Source organism: Zosterops lateralis, assembly GCF_965231275.1.
Source record: "Zosterops lateralis genome assembly, chromosome: Z".
Classification (NCBI taxonomy): Eukaryota; Metazoa; Chordata; class Aves; order Passeriformes; family Zosteropidae; genus Zosterops; species Zosterops lateralis.
The window spans coordinates 39,622,005-39,644,070 of NC_139800.1; the positions used below are offsets into that span (position 1 = coordinate 39,622,005).

At 37.7% G+C, this 22,066-nt stretch overlaps 1 protein-coding gene across 1 annotated transcript; it reads right to left on the bottom strand.

Moving 5' to 3' along the window:
• Window positions 1-901: 901 nt before the first annotated feature.
• On the bottom strand, window positions 902-22,054 carry SLC35D2 (solute carrier family 35 member D2; the record flags this gene model as incomplete). Its single annotated transcript, XM_083882806.1, has 12 exons — window positions 902-2,941; window positions 3,559-3,641; window positions 5,397-5,475; window positions 6,198-6,265; window positions 7,736-7,828; window positions 9,233-9,335; window positions 10,370-10,438; window positions 12,417-12,488; window positions 14,906-14,973; window positions 17,575-17,661; window positions 19,172-19,205; window positions 21,915-22,054. 12 exons carry the CDS (start codon window positions 22,052-22,054, stop codon window positions 2,839-2,841), a joined length of 999 nt encoding a protein of 332 aa, XP_083738932.1. The 3' UTR covers window positions 902-2,838.
• Between the last annotated feature and the right edge of the window lie 12 nt (window positions 22,055-22,066).

Here is a 22,066-nt window from a genome sequence, read left to right on the forward strand (position 1 = left end):
TGCCTTTCTGACCTCCACAGGAATCACTGCAAAAACTTTACACAGTGAATGGGTAGAAAGTTCCTAGATGACCACATTTTCTCACTTAATCTCACTTCACTACAACCAGGTCATTGTTAAAAATTCTCCACAAAATTTAGAGCATGAACAGATCAGTGTACAGGACAATATTGTTTTCTGGTCCAGTAGTTATTTTTCTTTGCATATTTCCTTCTAAATATACTCTGACACCTGTAATGGTACAAATGTCATATTTAAAACATTAGTATGAAATCTATACAAAAGTAGCCAGCTATGTCCTAAAAAAATCAGTTTTAAATGCCTATATTATTAACTGAAAGACACAATTATTAACATTCTGGATGAAACAGCCATGCCATTTCCTAAATTCTAACATGATAGAGGTGCCTGGTTGAGTGCATATTTCCAGAATTTCAATCAGCAAATTTCCTGGAGTCAACAGTATCTCAGATATAGAGATACTGTTGACTGAAGCTGAGTTTCTTTGTGGAAGTATGCAAGTACTTGCAAGTACTTCTAGATAGAACCTATTTCTTGTTATTTCTAGATTTATTTTTTAATTATTCTTACTAAAACTGTCATAATGACTATGAATATCAGGTCTGTATTTTGGGTGAGAAATATAAGTCAGAAGCACTTCAAAAACATTCTATGAACAAGAAATTAAATAAAATCACTTCCACTATGGTGCAGAATGAACTAAAGAAACTTCTTTAAGTACACTACAGCAGTTAATAAAGCAAATATTTGTGTTGTTCATGTGCTTGGGACAATTATGTGTCCATCCACAAAAAAAAACCAAAACAAAACAAAACCAAAAAATAAAAAACAAAACACCTGTTAAAAATGTAATCTGTATCTTTTTATTTATAAAAGGTACAGCAAAACATTAATGAATTATATGCATATGTTAGGTGTTCCTTTGTGGGAACTACATCTTATTTAGCAGGTGCCTTTGTGTGTTCATCGGTATTGCAACCAAATGGCACTCATACTAATTCAATAATTAATGAAAATCTTCCAATACCTTGTCTCATGGCAGAGAGTTAAGGTTCAGTAATTGGAATTGTGGAGGTAGAGATGCTCTGAAGAAAGAGGAATCTTATAAAAGAATACACTCAAAAATATTGAAGGCTTTTAAGCATAAAGGGAATCTTTAAAAACAGAAGATCACTGAAAAATATTTGCTGCAACGCTTTCCCTCCAAAGGTCTTCAGCAGATAGAAAATGAAAGTCACATTCTTAACCAGCTGTGAGAAAATGGATAGCTTAGATTTCTCTTCTCACTTTGACTGTACCTTTAAATGCCACTTCTAGTATCTACTCTTCTTGCCATTCGAATCCATGCAGGCAGTCATTCCCTGAAGCTTCTGGTGTGAGTTACCCACATGTTTCTTAGATTGAATTCAGATTGGTTATTGATGTGCTACACACAGACTAATGCCTTTCAGATTTTCTTAGCTGTATTTTAATTCAAGTGGGTATCAAACAAGTCATTAGACCACCCTGGTTCCATGTCAAAGTCTTTCAAAATCTTCTTTTGATTTGATTATTTTCAAAAATCTTGGCTCATGCTACAGGGAATTGAGAGCTTCAACAAGATTAATTTCTCTGCTGTCTTCCAGCACTTCAGTGCTTCTATCACATTTTCAAAGGTTAACATTTTATCCTCAGATTACAGGTAAGCATTATTATTTTCAAAAAAGGAAATACAGATATGGGTGTTATTGTTCCAGGTGATAACTCAGACCATCAGTCTGGGCCTCTTAACCACTGTACCAGCTGAGCCTACTGTCGTAACCTCCAGCCTCATTATGATTACTTGGTTAGAAATTGAAAGCACAAACCAGATAAGCTTTTACTGCATATATAAGACACAATACGACACTAGCCATTTCTCCTTATTTAAACACAAGTCAGTCTTCCACAAATCTGTTTTCCTTCCCCACTATGTTTGTACATAGTGGCACCACTTCTCTGCAGTGAGGTCATTTCAGACAAAACTTGAGAGGAGGGGATGGTGATATAAAAAGAAAAATGTACCTTAACAAATACAGACTTATTGGTACTGGCTCACAGACATACACACAAAAAAAATCTTTAAATATTAAAATATCCCCTGTCATCTCCCTACTGTCCTTGATTTGCTGCAAAGTCATGAGGGTTCATTTATAACAACAGTGACAATTCCTGCAGAACACCATGGTCTGATTGAGGATGAGAAAAATACAGAGACAATGCCTATGCAATGGACACACATGGACATAGCCTGAATTTTTTAGTTCACATTTACACAGGGAACAATCTGGGGGCAAATATCCTCTTTGCCCCATATGTTCTGTATCACTTACCCAAGAGCAAATACATGCATCAAATTAATCTGAACCATTAGGATCTTTCATCTCCTCACTGATATCAAGGATTGTATATGGCATAAGGCAATGGTGAATCAAGCCTCATGACCTTTACAGGCAGTTCTGCCTCAAGAAACAGCAAGCAGTCACTGAAACAAAGCTCAAAGATCTTGTTGAATTAGCACCCAAGTACAGGTAAATGCAGAAATTTGCAACTTGAGATTTGCTTATAGCATTCCTTCCCATAAAATGGCTTGCAGAGTAAAAAAAAGCTAAAATCAAACTAGTTTACATGTAAAAAATGTGTTAAAATATTTCTGAGCCTGTGAATTGTGTGCATATCTGTAACAACTGAGGTAGATTTTTTTATTGGCCCAAGTATGTTCCAGCAGGTACTTATTTAAGGTCTTGGCAATGCTAAACAAACTTGTATCTTCAGTCTCTTTCAAGGCAGGCACTTTGTCTAACTCTTTGACATCTGAAGTGCGTTCTCTTCATCCCCAGGTTGTGCAGGCTTGCTGTTTCCTCTCAATGTTAAGAATGAGTATCTCAGTCCTCCTGCCATACTAAAGAAAAGAGAATGAACAGTGGTGTCAAAGATATCTGATATTACAGATGTCATTTCATAGGTACGTACCTTTCCTTCTGAAGGGCTAAAGAACACCAGCTATCATAAACTAGGAGTGCCTCAGAGCTATGTAATCCATCTGAGAAAGCAGTCCCAAGTAGACAAAGATCAATTACCAGTTGCTCACATAGATTCATACACACAAATAATCATCTCTAAGCACAGAAAGTAACAACTCACAAGTTAGAACTTATATTCAATGGGCACAACTCATTCAGTCAGCGTTCTCACTTCCCACACCACACCTGGCTTTTACTTGGAAGCCTTGCAGTTCAGAACTGCTGCTCATAACAAAAGGAAAAAGAACCAATTCAATTCAACACAGTAAAACTACAGGCATAATTCCACAATTAGGCCTTACCAGAATAAGATTTACTATCTGAAAACAGCCATGAAAAGACATAATTAACTGTAATGAACTTCACATCCTGAGGCAGTGCTTCTTCAGGCCAGTAGTTTCAAAACTGCATCACCCAAATGAAACAAAACATAAAACTGGAGCTCACCAAGAAATTTTCAGCTTTAGTAAATAAAGGCTGTTCAAGTTTCACTTACCAAATATTTAGCCCTACAAAGTTTAACATGGAGAATATGTAATCTCCACCAATCAACATTCCAATGTAAGCAATGGATATATTCTGCAAGGAAACAGAAGTCATGTATTAATTTAAGTCAAATTTCATCTCCAACAATACAAGCAATATCAACTAACACACTTTTCTAAGGAAATATCTACACTGTGTTGCTGACTCTAAAACCAGCCTTTAAATTCATCTCATGGGATGTCAGCCTTATGGATAATGTAGCAATGAAAAGAATAATAAAATCAGTATGTTTTCTAAATGTATACAATGCACAATGACTTTTAGGGGAAAAAAAGGCTATTTGATATTGGACAAAATGGAGCTAGGGCCACCTTTTGAAATGTATTTCTCATCATCTTTGGAATTCAAATTCCATTTCTTAGAAGTGGGTTCTGGGTTCTCCAGCATAAAAAGTATGTGTTAAAGTAAAACTTTAACTTCATTAAGAGGGTTATCTGCTTACTTTTCCAACTAAATGTGCACTGAAATCACTAGGTACAGGTTCATGATAGGCACAGTTTAAAGTTAAAGATTCTACCTCTCACCCACCTGCATCAAGTTTTGGAAAAATAGTCCCCCAAAGATGTAGATATGTGTGTTCGTTTTACCAACATTTTGCTGCTTTCAATTGTTTTATCAGCTAGCCTGGACAATGACATCTGTCTCTATCAATCTCTAACAGAGACTGCTGCATCATAACCTGCTTCTCAAGTTTAATGCTGCTCAAAGTGTGTCAAAGACTATTCCAGCTTGGAAAATATAAATAGTCTTGCCCTGACTTAATGGTTTGATGCAGACATACAAAGTTTAAAAGAACGCTTTCAGGGCCACAGAATGAAAACTACTAGATTAATCTTGCAGCTTTCAAAAAAGAAAAAGGATGTGGAAAGAAAACCACCCCCCTTCTTTTGCAGAGTTTGTTATGGTGAATATATTATTTTCCTTAGTCATGGAAGGAAGCACTTTCAGTACTGTTATTCCTGTGCCTAAGCTAGTTTGAATTCTGAAAATGTTTTGCCCACAGCTGCGTAAGTTTTATCTTTACTAAAGCTCTTTCAGCTTTACAGTTCTGTGCTTCTCTCCAAACTGGACTACAAAAAAATGCATGGGCAGTCAGGGATGTTCCTAGACATGCTGTCCTCATCAATACAGAGCAAGATGCACAGTTTTAAATTAAAGTGGGTTAAAGAAAACACACAGTCAGGACACTGGGCTCAGTTTTTAAGACATGCATGTTTTGGTGTTGATCAAATTGACCAGAATTTGTACAAACCAAAATTAAATAGTCTGTTCAGGTAAAACACAAGTTCTCACATGGAGGCTGAGGCACTTAACCATAAAGCACACTCCATACTTCAGCTTAGTCATTATTCTGTATCTATGAAAGCCCTATGTATCAGCTGCAAAGGAAATTAGTTTAGCCCAAGGTAAAAGCAAGTTAGCCCAAATCAGTTCACCTGGATTTCCACCTTGACTAACACCCAATAAGCTAATAAACAACAGAGGCTGGGGATAGTGCCTGATGAAATATGGCTAAATGTACATCTTTTAATTAAAATTGTTCCAGTTTCTCTCATAGGAGAAATAAAAATAGATCAATACTAACAATGCTTTCTGGAACATACTTGACTTTCAATGCAAGAGAACAGGGTCACTTTGTGGTGCGACCTTGTTTGGCACAAGCAGTGTCTCAATATTAGCCCTCATTTTGAATTTATATCTTAAAGTAGAATCAAGGTCACTGCTGAGCCAATGCTCTTTCCTATCTTTTTGAGCATTTATATCTCCCTCTTCTGGTCCATAACTCACCTTGATGGCACCAACTACTGTTGTTGTGAGCGCAGAATTGTAATGACTGCACAGTACAGTAGAATACATCAAGAGAAACCTAAACAAAGGAGAAAATTTTATAAACTCCTCCCAGGGAGCTAAGAAATTTAGCAATACTTCAAGATGTTCAATATTTTCTAGATCAGTATTATTCTGGGACCTATATTCCCACCTGTTTCAAACCTTTATAAAAGAATTTCTGTGAATCTGTATTTTAAGTTAATGATGTGCACATACAGAATATTCAAAACATATGTTAAAATATACTACTTGAGCTCTAGCAGAGTCTTCCCTTTTTTCTGTGCTGTTTATATGTCAGTATTTGAAGTTAGTTTGACTCCTTGATTATGATGTGGAAGAGAAGAACAGGATGCAACTTGCAAGTAATTCTTCCTTTGACTCTCCAGTTTCAACAGGACCAAAGCATTGTTTCATTACTTTTAAGTCTCTCACACTTTTCCAGCTGCTTTAAAGAACAAACACACTGAAACAGTGCCAAGGACTTACATGCTATTAACTCAAAAAAAAATTAGATGATTAGAAGAGACAGTACAGAAAATATAAAGCTAAATGTCATGTTGTTCAGCACCATACTGTGAGGTCAAAAATCCAGATAGCACTGAACAGTTATTTACACCATTAGGAATAACTAAAAGTCAGGACATAACCCTTGGGGAAAAACCATTTGCTTTGAACTTTAACATAACTTATTACTGAGTCTTACATTTGAGATTTGAAATTTGAAACAGTGTAATGAAAACAACCTGCTTGATTCCTTACCCCAACAAGCAGGAAAGAATAAATTGAAAGACAAATAAAAAATTTGCCCAGTGCTGGAAATGTGTTGCCTATTAAAAAGAGAGAGAGAGAGAGAGAATTATGTGCTATATAATCAACTTTAAACAAATATAGAATGTACTTAATAGGAAAATATGTAGATTCACAAAATAATTTTAATTCATACCAAAATTATGAGCCATTTATATTACTTCTGGAAACAGTTTAATGCATCTAACTTGAGAGACAACAGGATGACAGCACCCACAATACCTAGGCACATACTTGTAACATGCAGAGCAGTGCAGATACATAAGTGCACACTGTAAGCAATTAACAAAAACACAATACAGAAAACTGTGTTTTGGTATTTACTGACATATACTAACACTGTGAATAATAACACATAATAAATAATGTTGATGTGAGACAGACAGAAATAGCAAATACATAAATAATTTCCTCTAAATCTCTTCCACACCACAGATTCATTCATGAGCAGCTTTCAAGGCCCAGGCCTTGAAAGGTCTTACTAAGGTCTCTCGCCAACAAAGATCAATGAAAAGGCTCAATCACTTTGAAGTGTTCTCCCTAGTGAAGTGCAGCAAACAAACACACAGTGCCACACAGTCACTGAGAAATTTGTCACATTCTTTTCCATCTCTAGTAACTCCTGGATATGCCTCATTTTCATCTGATTTGTTTACACTTGCTGTGTAAGCACCAAATTCAGCTAAGGCTGAACACTTCCCTGAGAAACAGAATAAAGGCTGTTAGTCCATGCTAAGCTGCAGCCAGCTGAGCCTCTGTCATAAGACATAGTAGGTAAAAAGGATCTTGATCAGCTCTGCCCTGCTAGAATTGTGCTGGTTGCAACAACAAGCTGCTGAGTGAGTATAACAGAGAGACATTCTGGGGCTTCCTTCCTCTTACATTGCATCATGCTTTCCTGCCCTCACAGTGAGCCAGCTGGTGAGGAGAAATGAATAACCCAGACGTTCACTCACAAACTGCAATCTCTAAAAGTTTACAGATCTAGCTAGGAGAGTAGAAGCATAGACCTAACAGAGACATAGTACTGTTGTTTGGACTTCACAGGAAAAGACATAGGTTGTGATGGGTCAAGGCAAGGAGCTCTGCCAGTGTAAAAACTGGTCTGAAAATCTGCTAACTACCAGGGTTATCTACAATCATTTGCTGTCTTGTCATCAGTAATTTTTCCATTTTCTCTGTTTTCTCTGTGATTTGACTTCAGTGTCTGACACTGTAACTATCTGCATAATTTAATAGGACTAACACGTGTTAGTTCATAGACAAAGACTCAAATAAGGACTATCACACAAATTCAGCTTCTCCATAAGTGAATAATCACAAGTTCTTACCCATAAAGGACAAGTCCAACTCACACTTTTCAAACACTAATCACGAACACAGAGGTAGAATTACATCTTCAGAAACAAACAGAAAGCCCCTTCCACTCCCTAAATGAAATATGAACAAAATAACATTATCAGTCTGAGATATGGAATATTGCTACTTACCTGCTGAAAGTCTCCAGTAGAAAAGCTAATAATAACTGCTGGAATCACCATGAAACAAGCATTATAAAAGAGGACACCGTATTTTCCCAGCTCCTGTGAAAAATGAAACATGGTGTTTCACATTAAAAGCCATTTGGGAGCAAAATACTACATATTACTCTGGTAATTCTTCTGACATTATTGTGAGTGAGTAAACACAATAGAATATATCTCAATTTAAAATACAGAAGACAGAAACCAAACCTCTATCCAAGACTGCTCTTTGCTATGACTTGGTATGTTTCATGGCACTGCATTTGAAGAGCAGCCTGCCCAACACTTCCATAAGTAATTTGTATCAACATATCACCTAATTCCTTGTCACATCTGCCTTTGCTGCAGTGTGGCTTTGAGATAACCAAAAAAGACTATAGTTACAGTGGTTATGACTCAGTCTGGACAGTTCTCTGTTTATTTTACATAAACCTCATATAAAATGTGTTTCTAGTCAAAAAGTCATTGTCCAAATATAAATATATACCAAATATATACCAAATGTTTGCTTATGGTTTGCTTTTTTTTTTTTTCCCCAGTAACTACGAACTCTGCCTGAAAGGCTTGGAAGAAAAGAAAATAATACTGTTTGCTTACCAAAGCCTGGCCAGAGATACAAATAACAATTTTTTCCAGGCTGTTCTGTATTAAGAATGTATATTATCAACTGAAATATGAAAGTAGATGAAGTTATTTATGAGTTCATAATGGTAAGTACATAAAATTCATAAAATAAGTAGATGTCCTGTGGTGACTTTATGATGCTGAATTGTATCCCCATTCATCTGTTTAGCCCAGAAATAAGTTTTGTGCCTTTAAAACTAGATCTCAGAGTGAAGGGAGGGAAAAGGAGAAGCGGTGGAATGTCTGAAGTGGCTGTACTCAAAAACATAAAGATAGGAGCTTCAGCGCTCTCTCTCAGCGTGTGTTGTCTGCAGCATGGACAGCAGGAGAGAGCTCTCCCTTGCTTTTAGTTAGATTTTATCTAGCTGAGGCAGAAAAGTTCCCCAAATTGTGGCTTTTTCTTTTTCTTGGAACTGATCAGCCCTGCTCTGGACTGAAAACTCAGAAAAAACTGGGAGCTCACACCTGTGACCCACTGGGGCCTGGGATGTGGCATTTTCCCTCACAGGAGGGATTGATAAGAGACTGAGTGAGCCAAGCTACACCCCACAAAAGGACTTTCTGAATTTGCCATCTCTTCAGAACAGTGAGAGGTTGTATTGTTTAATATTATTCATTTTTTATGCTTGTGAATACTTTGCTTGTTAAATAAACAGTTTTTTCCACTTTTCTCAAAGGAAGTTTATCTCCCAAACACATAGGGGAAAGGGCCACTTGAATTTGCTTTCTAGAAGGACCCCTTTGGAGGTTTCCTCCCCAAATTTGCCCTAAACCAGGACAGTAGCCCACTGTTATCATATTGTCATAATGCTAAATTCAATCTAATTATCCCACAGTTACCTTTGGATCAATTTTCTGCTTTGTATAAACTCCATTGGCTGCTGTGAAGATATCGTTTAGCAACACAAAGATGTAGCCCTCCAGATTGAAAGACAGATCAGACCTGGGAAAGAAAGAAATACGATATTGTAAAAAAGCAAAATTGCATTACCTTGCTCACCAAGATGAATATTGTGAATGGGGATATGCAAATCCCATTAACTCGCCAGTCACACACTTTGCTTCAAGCCTTCTTCGTAAGTCAAAGTATATGATGTTTCTCCAGTCATAGGACCATCACAAATGAGACATCAGAGAATTCCTAATACTCAGTATGAAAGTGGCAGGAAATGTTCAGAGAAATGTTCTTTCAGAGAAAATTCCACCCATCTCAATCCTGACAGCTAGTCTAAATAGAACTGAGTATACTTACCCATTTCTTTTACTATAAGAAGTGACTAGAGAATAAAATCAGACTGTTTTTTACAGTCAGAGCAGACATATCGTCATCCTTTCTGTTTTGACTAGTTACCTCATCAATACAGGGTAATTCATCTGATAGGACATCACTCTATCTGGGTCACATCACATGGAAATCATTTACCCTTGTTCATGGCAAAGCCAGGAAACAAACAAGCAAAACATTACCTTTCCATTTAGGTAAAAGAATGTTCATACAGAAAACAGAGACAACAGCATATACGTGCTTTGTGAACATTATCTTACAATGGAACTTATTTTAAAAAGTGGGCTTTTTATGATTAAAAATTATACGATTCTTAACTCCATATTTGACAACCAAAATATCAGTCTTTCTATCCAGAACAAAAATATATTTTTCCAAGATTATTAAAATACACTGATACCATGAAATAAAAATAACATTCCTCACAGAGTTTTAACTTGCTTCACTTATGATCCTGCAAACATGGAAAACCTAGATGTGGAAAAACACACACAAAGACTGTCAGCAGCAATTAGGTTTTTTCTTTTGTATAACTGCACCTCCCAGTGATGTTACTAGAGAGATCTTCCAAATCAACTTTATCCAGAGTAACTGATCTCAACTTAGGTTTATTTGGAACTAAACAAGTAAAAAAGTCCTCCTGCTGTCCCTCCCCTCATAATATGGCTTCATATGAGATATTAAAACCTTACCCAGCGGCTATGAAAGCCCCAAGAATGATGGCAAATACGCTGACTATAATATTCAGTGGGTACCGTTTCCTGTAGGCAAAAATTGAAACAGTTCACATTTTCATTATTTGAAGCAGAGATTAAATGGCTGTCTGCCTGAAAAGTTTCAAAGCAATTAATAATCACAGAACATTTAACAGAAGGGCGAAGTCTTGACAACCTTACAGAAACAACGTGACTGACCATGTGCCACGCTGTCAGACCTTGGCCCTGAGAAGAGAGATTAAAAAAGCACTGTGAGCACTCTATTACTAGACAATTATAACAGTAAAGATTAAAGGTTCAAAGTAACAGCACTGAACCAAACAAATTTAATGAGTATTGATATTCATAGTAGACATATCTCAGTGTCTTCCAGCAGTCCAGTAAGAGAAAATCACTGTACATCCATCATGTAGTTTTTCACATCACCTTTGCTGAGGAAGATGCTATACAGCATGCTGTCTGGATTATTTTTAAATAGATACTTATTTTGAACTCAAAGGGAAACTTTGTACTTGAAAGGGAAAACATAGAGCTTATGACATTCTTCACTACTGCGTCAGTGCTGTCACAGAGTAGTAAAAAGCATACTGTAAACCCATAAAAATGCTTTTATATCTACATTACTTTATTTGGAAACATCTTAAGTACTCATTTTTTGCACCATACTGCAATATGCCTTACAGATATTCCCCTAATCCTTATTCTGTCAAAATAGACTGAAATAGATGATCCATCAAAATCAAATGTACAATGGTCTTGAAGAAATGCTCTTGGAGAAGTCCTATGTGTAAAGGAACACATCTGTGGACCAGTGATAAATGGTCCCAACAACAAAGCACTGAGCAGATTCTAGGTAAATTACACCTTGATCATAATGACTCTCAAGAGTGACAACCCAGATCTTGATTGTTTCAAAAATCCTGACATAAGCCTGCACAGACTCTCTCAAGTCCTTTCATTTTCAGCCCTAAGGAAACACAGTGTGTCAGTCTGCACCAATACAGCATTCTCCTCCCAAGCTTTCCTTTGGTTAGGATGCTACTTGCACTCATAGACCACCTTGCTGTTCTCCAGCTGAGCACTTATGATAATCTCAATGACTCACTTTTTCTTTCACTTGCTTGTGGGAGTCTTCAGGTCAACAGAACATAGCAAATTTTGCTTTCCCTGGAAGGAGTTAAAACTATAAAAGAATTCTAGAGTATCTCCAAATACGAGTCACACTGATCAATTAACTGCTGCTTCAGCAAAAAGATGACAGTTTACTTCAGGGATTTTTGCTTTTTTAGCTTTCCCCTGACCATCACTCTCATGTTGCCTGGGTTCAGCTTCAGCAAGCTGGTTTTCTTCTTGTGAGTTCACCTTGTGAGTCCAGCACCAGCCATGTGGATGGAACCGTGAAGTTCTAAACCAAGTATGATGTATTTATACTCCTGTTCCTCCAACTCAGTACTACTGAAATTAGAGATCCTAACAGCTAGCATATCCTTCCTAATTTCTCATGAAAAATAATATAGATGTCTGTAAGTAAGGAATTCTCTGATCTAACAACTGGTAGAACCCATTTTGCTTCGTAAATGTTTTCAGACTTGACCCAGACAGTTACTCTACAAAAGCAGACTGCCATGCTATCAGCATTCTTTGGAGATGTAAGAATCTGTCTGTTTGAAGCAATTCATAGTTTAGGAGCCTCCAAGACAAGACACAAACATAACCACCGAAAGTGTCTGAGTGATGACTTGAAGCCTGTGTAACAGTATGAAGAATGAGAGACGAAAATGAAGGCAGCTGATTTTTTCCCTCTCTTCACTAAAATGTATACACCTATGTCTTCGAAAAAGCTACATAAATCTCTTTCTTTGCTTTTCTCTATTTGTACATAAAAATCACTCATTCAGTATTCTGATGAGATGACACAAGTAATCAGTTTGATATGATCTAAAATTAAAGGTATCTTAAATGAAAAACAAAACAAAGCAGAACAAAAACACAACCCCAAAACCAAACAAACAAAAAGGATCACCCAAGTATGATGATTTCCAGCAGTAAAGTAAGTGGAATGGTAAACTTCCTGAGCACTGTAAACATCGGCAAACTGTCAAAAAAAAAAAATAAAAATCCAAGTATAGTATCAGATGAACAGCATTCTTACATTCTAACTTTTATTTTACTAACTCAGGGGATGGAATAATTAGTCCAGCAATAAGAAACAAAAATAAATACCAAATAATTTAGTACATATATAAAAATGTCAGTCTGACATTAGATGCACATTAGAAAACCAAATCATTGAAGGATGGAAGCTTTGCCAACTTGTAAATCAGTGCAACAGGCTATGTTTCTGAAGGACACTCCGCATTACTGAAATGGAATACAGTAGGTATTGTCTACCTAGTATAACCTTTATGAAATAATTCTTTCTGAAAAATTCATAGGCAGAGTTAAATAAAAAATATTTCTATTGTAAACTTAAGAGGAGAGAGAATAAACCTGTCTCTGAAAACATGTAACAGAAATAAAATATAACAAAAACATGCTTAATAAACAAGTTGCAACAAAATAAAATAAAATAAAATAAAATAAAATAAAATAAAATAAAATAAATCCATGACCAAAAAATTAGAGGAAATACAAGAAACATGAAAGGTGGGATCAGCTCCAACTACCAAACAAGCTGCTGCTTTTAGCAACATATTGTTGAACTTCATGAAGTAATGCAGTTGGAAACCTTTTGGGTGAAAAAACACATGCATCTGACACTTTGTAAATGTGACAGCATGGCCATACAGACCAATTAATCCCCTGCTTAAGATAATTATTAACAACTGCATTAATAAATGATATCATTCCTAACACAATGTTTAATAACTTTACAACAGATATTTTGAATTTATGCATAGGATCATCTTCACCTTTCAGACAACCCAAACAAGGTGGAGAATTTAATGATGAAAACAAGTGTCATATATTGTAACAAAATGCAAGGTAATGAAATGTTAATTGTAAAAACACTCCAGGCATTTTAAAGTTTCTGTTATAAAAATTAGTTACAACTAGTAACTTTAAAAGATGTATACCAGCCGCAGGAGACAGAGAAGGTGCATTTATACACCCTACTAAACATTTAAATTTACAGTCAGAGAAAAGGGAAAGAAAAAGCCAACTTTTGCAGTTTTGAAATTACTTTCATATTCACAATGGCTGAAGTGCTACTAGGCACAGTACTGCCTAAGTCTCAATGTCTGTTTCAGTGGAACAGCTTATGAACACATTCAACGAGGAGTTGCAGAATCAGGTGTCTAGTGTTCATAGCTAGAGAACATTAACTCTAAATATAAAAAGAAATATAAACAAATTAAAAGTAATACATTGGGGAATCTCATGACTCTCTACAACTCCCTGAAAGGAGGGTGTAATGAGGTGAGGGTAAGTCTCTTCTACTGTGTCTGCAGTGTGAAATCAGAACAAATCAGCTGAGACAGGGGAGATTCAGACTAGCTGTTAGAAAAAAAAACAACCTGTCACTATTAGGGTGATCAGGAATTAGAGCGGGTTGTCCAGGGAGGTGGTGGAGTCACCATCCCTGAAGGTGTTTGGATCTGGCACTGGGTGATAAGGTTAGTGGTCCAGTGTTTCAGTGGTAGTGCTGGGTTGACAGTTGGATTGGATGATCTTAAAGATCTTTTCCAGTCCTGACGATTTTACGATTCTGTGGCTCTATTTTATTTCCTAGCATCTGTCGCATAGTTACAAAATGCACACAAACCTGCAAATTTTGTTTTGATTTAGCTTAGTACTAAACCCTCAGGAACCTGCAATGACATAAAAAACCGCCACAATGGTAGTGCTGTATCCTCCAGTCCTGGCACAGTCATCATGCTTCCGTGCTCATCTTCCACAGAAAATATTGTCATTCATTCTGTTACAGCACATGTCTACATTACTTACACCTTTTTAGCACTAACATGGAAGCAACTCTCACGGGTCTATGCTTACAGGCACATGGGAGTCAAGGCACCCTTCAGCAGCGCTCCCTGACAACCTGCTTTTGGCACTCAGCAGGGCTAGGCCGTCACCACCATCTCACTATGCAGCAGGTTTTTTATCTCTTGGTGATTCCTAATTAAGTGCCATGAGAGCATGGTACAAATATCCTCCTTATGCTTCTTTCTTCAGAAACACCTTCTAGTTTTCTGGTTAAGACACCCAGAAAAAGCTGGATGCTTGGGTGTGAGGTAAAAATGTAAGCACTTTCATGGTCACATAGGTGTATTGTGATTTTATGTCAGTACAAGCCTGGCTAAGATCCACTTAAAGGAAGCAGACAACTTGTAAACTGACCAAATGTTTGGGTAAAAATTTCAAAACAGTACAGGGGTTTAGACAGATGAGCAGGCAGACACCAATGGATTTAAGACTCTAGATAATGCTCTTCTTTAGTGTTTCTTTTTTACCCCACAAGAGAAAAGGGTAAAATCCAAACAGTCTACTTATAACTTCTACTTACTGTACCTGAGTTTGCTGGTACTTGATAATCCACTTAAGTGGTTTCCAACATAAATCAGAGGCAGAGGAAACAACTGTGATAAAATTAAAAGCACATCTCAGATTATTTTGTTTAGAAGTACTGTTGAGAAACTTTACTTGATAAAATTTGGTAACTGTAATATCAGATGCTCTTTTATCAAGAAAGAGGGGTTTTTAACAGGAAAAAAAATGCAACTAGGCTGCAAACTCATCTGCAGCTCCCATTTATGTGACTGGTCATGACCACTTCACTGATGTCATTAAAAGAGTTGCAATCTACCACTAATGAGACTTACAATCCATTTGGAGTAAACGTCAATCACTTTTATTCTAGTTACTATAATCTTCAGATTAATACCTATTTTAACATTTTATTTTAGATATAGAAGTCATATTAACAACAGTAGCTAAATAAGCAAGTGAAGAGGTGGAATAAAAAAGTTAATAAACTATAAGTATGCCGTGGTTCTCTATGTACTCCACATATATTAGTATAGCTGGAAGTTGTAACATTTTGGATCTACCCAGAAAATTATGCTATATGAGATACTAGAAAGGGAAAGTAAGTAATTATGAGTTAATAAAATTAGCCAAGAGACTCACTTGCACAGAAACATATGGTCCATAACACAATATACAGAAACAATAATGGAACTTCAGAGCCTTAAGAAAATATAGAAGAAGACATGGCTCCTTACAATAATCAGCTGCAATTCAAAGCCATTAATTTTCCTGTTACAGAAAAAAATTAAGTATCACAGAATGGGTAAGGTTGGAATTTGCAGAAGATTTAAACCAACCAAAGTAATCAATGGGGACAAAGGCAGTGTGTACGTTTGGTCTCATTCACTATTAATCAAGAGGGGCTGAAATGGCAGAAAGACATAACAGATCCTCTATCTTAATGTGTAAGAGTTGCTCTTGGATCTACACAGTGTTTCTACACTTTAAAGAACACTAAAGTCAAATGCTACGCATTTTTAAAACTTTGCTGAAAAAGCATACAGAGGAGTGGGGTATATTTTATCTATGTTAAAAATTCTGTGTTTCTTTCACAGCAAGAGAGAAAAAAATGTGAACTAAAAGTTAATTGATAGTCAACTGAAGTTAACTTTTGAGTGAAAGTCATAGTAAAATAAACAAGATGATAAAGCAAGCAGGAGTGTGAGTAACAATAAATATTCAGCATGTCAACATATGTTTGCAAAAATTTTGCCATGCACTATCTCATCTGCAAATTTTTATTTCGAGCATTTTGGCTCATTTAATTTATAGGCTGAAAACAGAGCAGACATTATATTGTCTTTCCTCCAAAATTCATTCCATTGTAAAGACAAAATTACAACATCCAGCACAACAGCATAGATCAGTGAATCATTTACTTTAAAAGGGTCAGCAACTTCAAAGCTTCATCACTAAAATAAGCATTTCACTGCTTTAAAACTCAGCTGAATGCACTGAAGACATAAACCAGCTGAGGAGTGAAAAGTAATGATTATCTTAGTGTCAATGCAAAAGTTGACAAAAGGATAAGGAGTTGGCCTAAGAGTTCCTTAAAAATTAGAGAAATCAACTGAGCAATCCAGCTGACTCACTACCATTAGTCAAATCCAGCACTACAAACAATATGTGAGTCCTAAAATGCTGACTGCTCCCAGCCTATCCAGCAAAGTTTTCCTAACAACAGATATTGATAAGGACTGTTCATTTTATGAATGAAACCACAGATTTTCCTCAAAGACTTGTACATGTAGCAGTGCAAATTATTTCAATATGCATTAAGAATAAACGTATCTGTGAGACATCCATTGTAAACCACAGATAGTAAGACAAGATTCTGCAGTAAAGATGTGGGCCTGAAAAGCTATATCTGAGCCCTGCAGAAGGGCTGGGAACACTCCCTGTGTCCTGGAGCAAACACAACGGATACCCTGCAACAAGACATAAACTCATCAGGCTAATGTATCAAAAAAAACATTCCAGCAACATTGCAGAGATGCAGAAATCTTCAAGGATCATTGCTGTAGTCATTCCACATCCTAGTTCCCAAAATCAGGTAAGAGGAGATCCTCTCACATTTGTTCTGTGCCTCTTTAGACTATACACATTTAAGGTCTGTATGATGCAGCTAGTTGCCATGTATACCATCTTCAGTGGGCATTATTTTAGGCCCTCATATGGAACATAATCTTATACTGGGAGTCAGCTGTTGTTCCAGTTTCTCATCCATCACATTATTTTTCTATTATTTTATCACATGCTCCATTCATATTTCCAAGCAGTCTTTCTCTCTTCATGCTGTGTTCAAAAGTCTTTCAAAACACATATCTCCCATTGATCCCATGGAGAGATATAGCCAGAAAAACCTTTCAGGAATATGAAAGAGTTCATCCAGCTGCATAAAGGTAAAGCACCCTTTCCATGTGCTGCATAACAAAATGGCACCAGATTTCCCTCCAAACAGAGTTTATCTCTATAGCCCAAACTAGAATACTGCAGAGAAATGAAAATTATCAAATCCATTTTTAAATGCTGTGATATGAATAATCCCATTTGAAAAAGAAATGCAAATGTTCTTCTTGTCTCTGTAAGAAAGAATGCTACTATAAGAAGCAACTCTTTCCTACAAATACCAGGACATATCTGATCCTTACCTTCACAGGTATACTTTTGTCAAAATCAGGGAAGTGAACAATCTTATTTAGTTTTGACACATACAAGATAAGTATAGTGGCTGCCATCTAAACAAAAAGAAAAAATGAGAAGTCATGTAAGAGCAAAATTGTAATGTATGAATGAAAAAACTGCTTCAAGGACAAAATCTTCATACAAATGCTAGGTTTTATGTATTTGTCTAAAAGAACAGCGCAGAATGCAACTAACAAAATGAAATAATTTTGCTCTTATCAGTTTTTCCAGCTATGTATTTAAAAGTAAAATACACACATATACTTTGCTATCCTGAAGAAAATTAGCGGCATCCTGTGAAACAATACATGCTGAGAAAATAAAATAGGACACAATCCCAGATAAACCAAGAATGTTTTACTCAGAGGATTGTTTAGTCTGCAGAACCACTCCCAAAATTTTTTTTGGTAATGCAAGATGGAGGTTGGGCATTGATCAGTCTGTTGACAGCCTGAGGAAGAAATAGTAAAGATGCAGGCAGAATGAAAAAGAATATCTGAGCATCATACATCATAAATGTAAATGCTGTCCTCAGGAAGTCAAAACAAAGGGTCAAATTTTCCTAATACAAAAATACAGTAATCAACTATCTAGAGGATGTGGTGGACTCATGTTCTGGAAGGATCAATCAACAAAAAAATGGAAATGCCATTAAATCTTAGACTCTGCAAAGAAAAAACCTGCATCAAGACATGAATTATTGCCAAGTTTTCTAGCCTTTCACTGAAACATGATCTGTGGTTCTTTGAGCAGTCTAGATGTGTAAAACTCCCTCTCTCTATCACATCACAAAATCTTTACAAGACATTTTACTCTCTCTAGCACCCAACAGCAGAGATGTCAGGCTTGCGGTACCCTGTTCTCAATTCTTCCTCAATACCCCCTGCTGTGCAGCCTTGGCAGAAGGCAAATTCTCTATAAAATGTATTTGCCTAAACACTACTTGCTTCAAGTAGTAGCTTCAATCTTTATCATTCCTCTGCAGTGATACATTCTTCTTTATGGACCCAGTCCACAAGCATTTGAACTTTGGTTTTACTACAATGCCTCCTAAGAACAAAAATAACAAAAAACATTTCTGCTGCAATACTGCAACATACCCATGGGCAAATAAAGCAAGAAAGAATCAAAATTTTGCATTAGTCCTACTGGAAAACTGGGAAGTGGGGAGAAATTTATGAAGAAATACATGGTTTGGGTACAAAAAGGGCAATATCTCTGCATGCAGTCCATAAAGGCTCAAGGCCACTCACAGAATGTACATACTTGCTAGAATAAAGCTGGATGGTTTTTAAGGCCAGATTCCCTAATTACTGAACTTTACAAGGAGAAATAAATAGCATTCCAGTCTTTTATATGACTCTCTCCAGGCAATAATTTTGACGCAAGCTCAAAGTTGCCTGTTTTCAATGAAACAAAGTACAGTTTCTTATCGTGTATCTAATCCAGAAGAAAAGCAGTTCACTATAACTGTGATTTTGCCCCCTAAAATCTATCTCTATTATGATTAGTTTAACTTACAAAATAATAAATGCTTTTAATATGCTTAACTTGTGAACATACCTGTCCAATTCCAAGAAACACTGGTGATGGGAAGCTGAAAAGCATGAACAGGTATTTAGTACAGAGGAATGGAAAGAAATAATTAGGAAAACCAAAAAAGTTAAAGTTTAATACCAAAGTCAACAAACATGAGGATAACGGGCCTGTGTTTAAGAAGAGCTCAGGACTATACTTGTTGTAGCAGTATAGTATAATATATTTTATTTCTGCAGCCCAAGTAATACAGCCTATGCACAGATAATCAATTCTGAACTGCTAGTTGTTTGGGGAATACTCATAAAGTGAAGGTAACACACTTAGAGAACACTTAATGTGTCATTTCTTGAGTAGCTTCTCATATATATTTTGAATCCTGAGATTGGATAGTAACTTGAACCTCCTGCACTTGCCCTAACATGGAAACTTATCTCTACAGTCCAAACATACCAGCAACATGTTTTTGTCAAAATCAAGTTCTTAGGTGAATATTGTAGAAACATCTGTTGTCTACTAAACCAGCTACATCCATACTATAACCCTTTGGTTTGCTTTCACTGAAAGCATGGATAGAATCACAGAATGCTTTAGGTCAGAAGAGACCTTAAAGATCATCTAGTTCTAAACCCTCTGCCATGGGCAGGGACACCTTCCACCACTCCAGATTGCTCAGAGACCCATCCAGACTCTAGGGATGGGGAGTCCACAACCTGTCTGGACAACTTATTCTGGTGCCTCACCACTCTCAGAGTAAAGAATTTCTTCCTAGTATCAATCTAGACCTACCCTCTATCAGCTTTAAGGCCATTTCCCTTTGTCCTATCACTACAAGGCCTTCTGAAACTTCTTGAGCTCTTCCCTTTGGGCACTGGAAAGCCACAACAAGGTCTTCCTGGAATCTTCTCCAGGCTGAAAAACCCTGTCTCAGCCTGTCTTCACAGGAGAGTTGCTGCTGTCCTGTGATCACTGCTACTGTGATTAGTGGCCTCCTCTGGACTAGTTCCAACAGGTCCATGTCTTCCTTGTGTTCAGGGGCCCAACATCCGGATACATATTACAGGTGGGATCTCACCTGTAATAATGGGAGGGGCACAGGATCCCTTCCCTTGACCTACTGGCCACACCTCCTCTGATGCAGCCCAGGTAGCTGGGTTTCTGAGCTGCAAGCACACAGTGCTGGTGTTCAGCTTTTTGTCCACAAACATCCCCAAGTCTTTCTCCCCAGGGCTAGTCTCAACTCAGCCTCTGAGCTGAATATATTTGTGCCTGGGATTCCCTCAATCCACATGCAGGACCTCATACTTGGCCTTGCTGAACTTCACGACCTGTGCAGAAACTGCTGTGCTCCTACTTGGTGTGGTGAGAAATGTACATCTCAAATTAACACAACTGGGATGGGAGAGAAAAAAAGCATCAACAAAAGAAAGAAATACGCTGAATCACAGCAGGAAGGCCATAAGAGCATTACAGTCCTAACACAGAGTTGGGAGCAACTGGTAGCAAAAGTGAATCAGGGAAACAGAAGTATAACGGGCAGGAAAAACATAAGAAACAACAGGACCTCAATTTATAATCATGTGACACCTAAACTGCCTTTTGTTTAGTATTTACAGCTACTCCTTATAAAGATGGAGAGTTCACCTATCTGTACTACACAGATTTCTCCAGACATTTGTGATTTGCAAAGGCCTAAATATTTCCAGCAATGCTGTAAGGTCTTAATAAAAAACTTAGGCTTACTGGTGGACATACTGTATTTGATTATCTCACGCAGGTGTGCTAGATGTATTGCAGGGAGCTGCAGTCTGTAGGATAAAAACCACTATAAAAATTCTCAACTTGCACCATGTACGATTTATAAGCAATTAAATAGAGCAGTTATATGTTCAAATAGCACTGAATGTTAGAAAATGACTGCAAGTTTGGCTTTTAAACTTTCTTTTCATTTGTTTTTTCTTATTTTGATTCAAGTTGAGCTAAACCACAGAAAAAAACAGAGCAAAGATTTAAAGTAAAACATGTTAATGGTGAGAAAAATGGCAGTCACAGGATAATCACAGAATCATAGAATATCCTGAGTCAGAAGGGACCCACAAGGATGATCGAAGTCCAACAAGTACAAATCTAGATGGGAAAAATATTACTTGGAGAAGAGTGCTCAAGCTCCTCTATTCCTCACAGCTGCAAACTAAGAGTAAAACGCAAAGTGTAAGACACATTTAATTTTTACTGCAGTTTAACTGTAGCTAATTCTGTTGCTTTACACAATGGCAGAAGATGCTAATTATCACCGTGATTCCATATGGGAATCAGCACCATCAAGTCAAGGATGGAATCTTTCAGTGTTATTATCCTTGAGCCATTTTACGAGGTTCGCTTTTCATTTCTGGCTACTTCAGGAAAGAAAGGTGCTGGCAGGAAGGTCTCGTTGGGCAGGCATGGTCAGGGGATGCGCCGTTTCCCTCAGGGGTGTCTGCGGCGGGGCCATCCCCGGTAACAGCCAACAGACCCCGCGGAACAGAGGGCGCTGTCGGAACTGTGCCCGCCGTCGGGCGGTGCTGCAGAACTGCACACACCGGGCACCAGCGGGGTCTGAACCTGCAGAGACCCGCCCGGCTCCCGCAGGAGCTGCCCGCGGTCCGTGACCCGTGGGTCAGGCCAAGGAAGGCGACCTGGAGCGGGAAGGGCAGGGCCAGCCTGGCATCGCCCGGCACCGCCTGCCACCAGCACCGCAGGGGAGGATGGCCCGCTCTGCCCCGGCGCTCACCTGTAGGCGCTGAGGAGCGCCTTGTTGACCAGCACGGTGAGGAAGGAGCACGTCCCGTAGAAGAGCGCCGAGAGCACCCTGGGAAGTGCCGGGGACGCGCCGGTGTCCGCCTCCTCCCCCGCGGCCTGCCCGGGGCTCATGGCGGCGGCGAG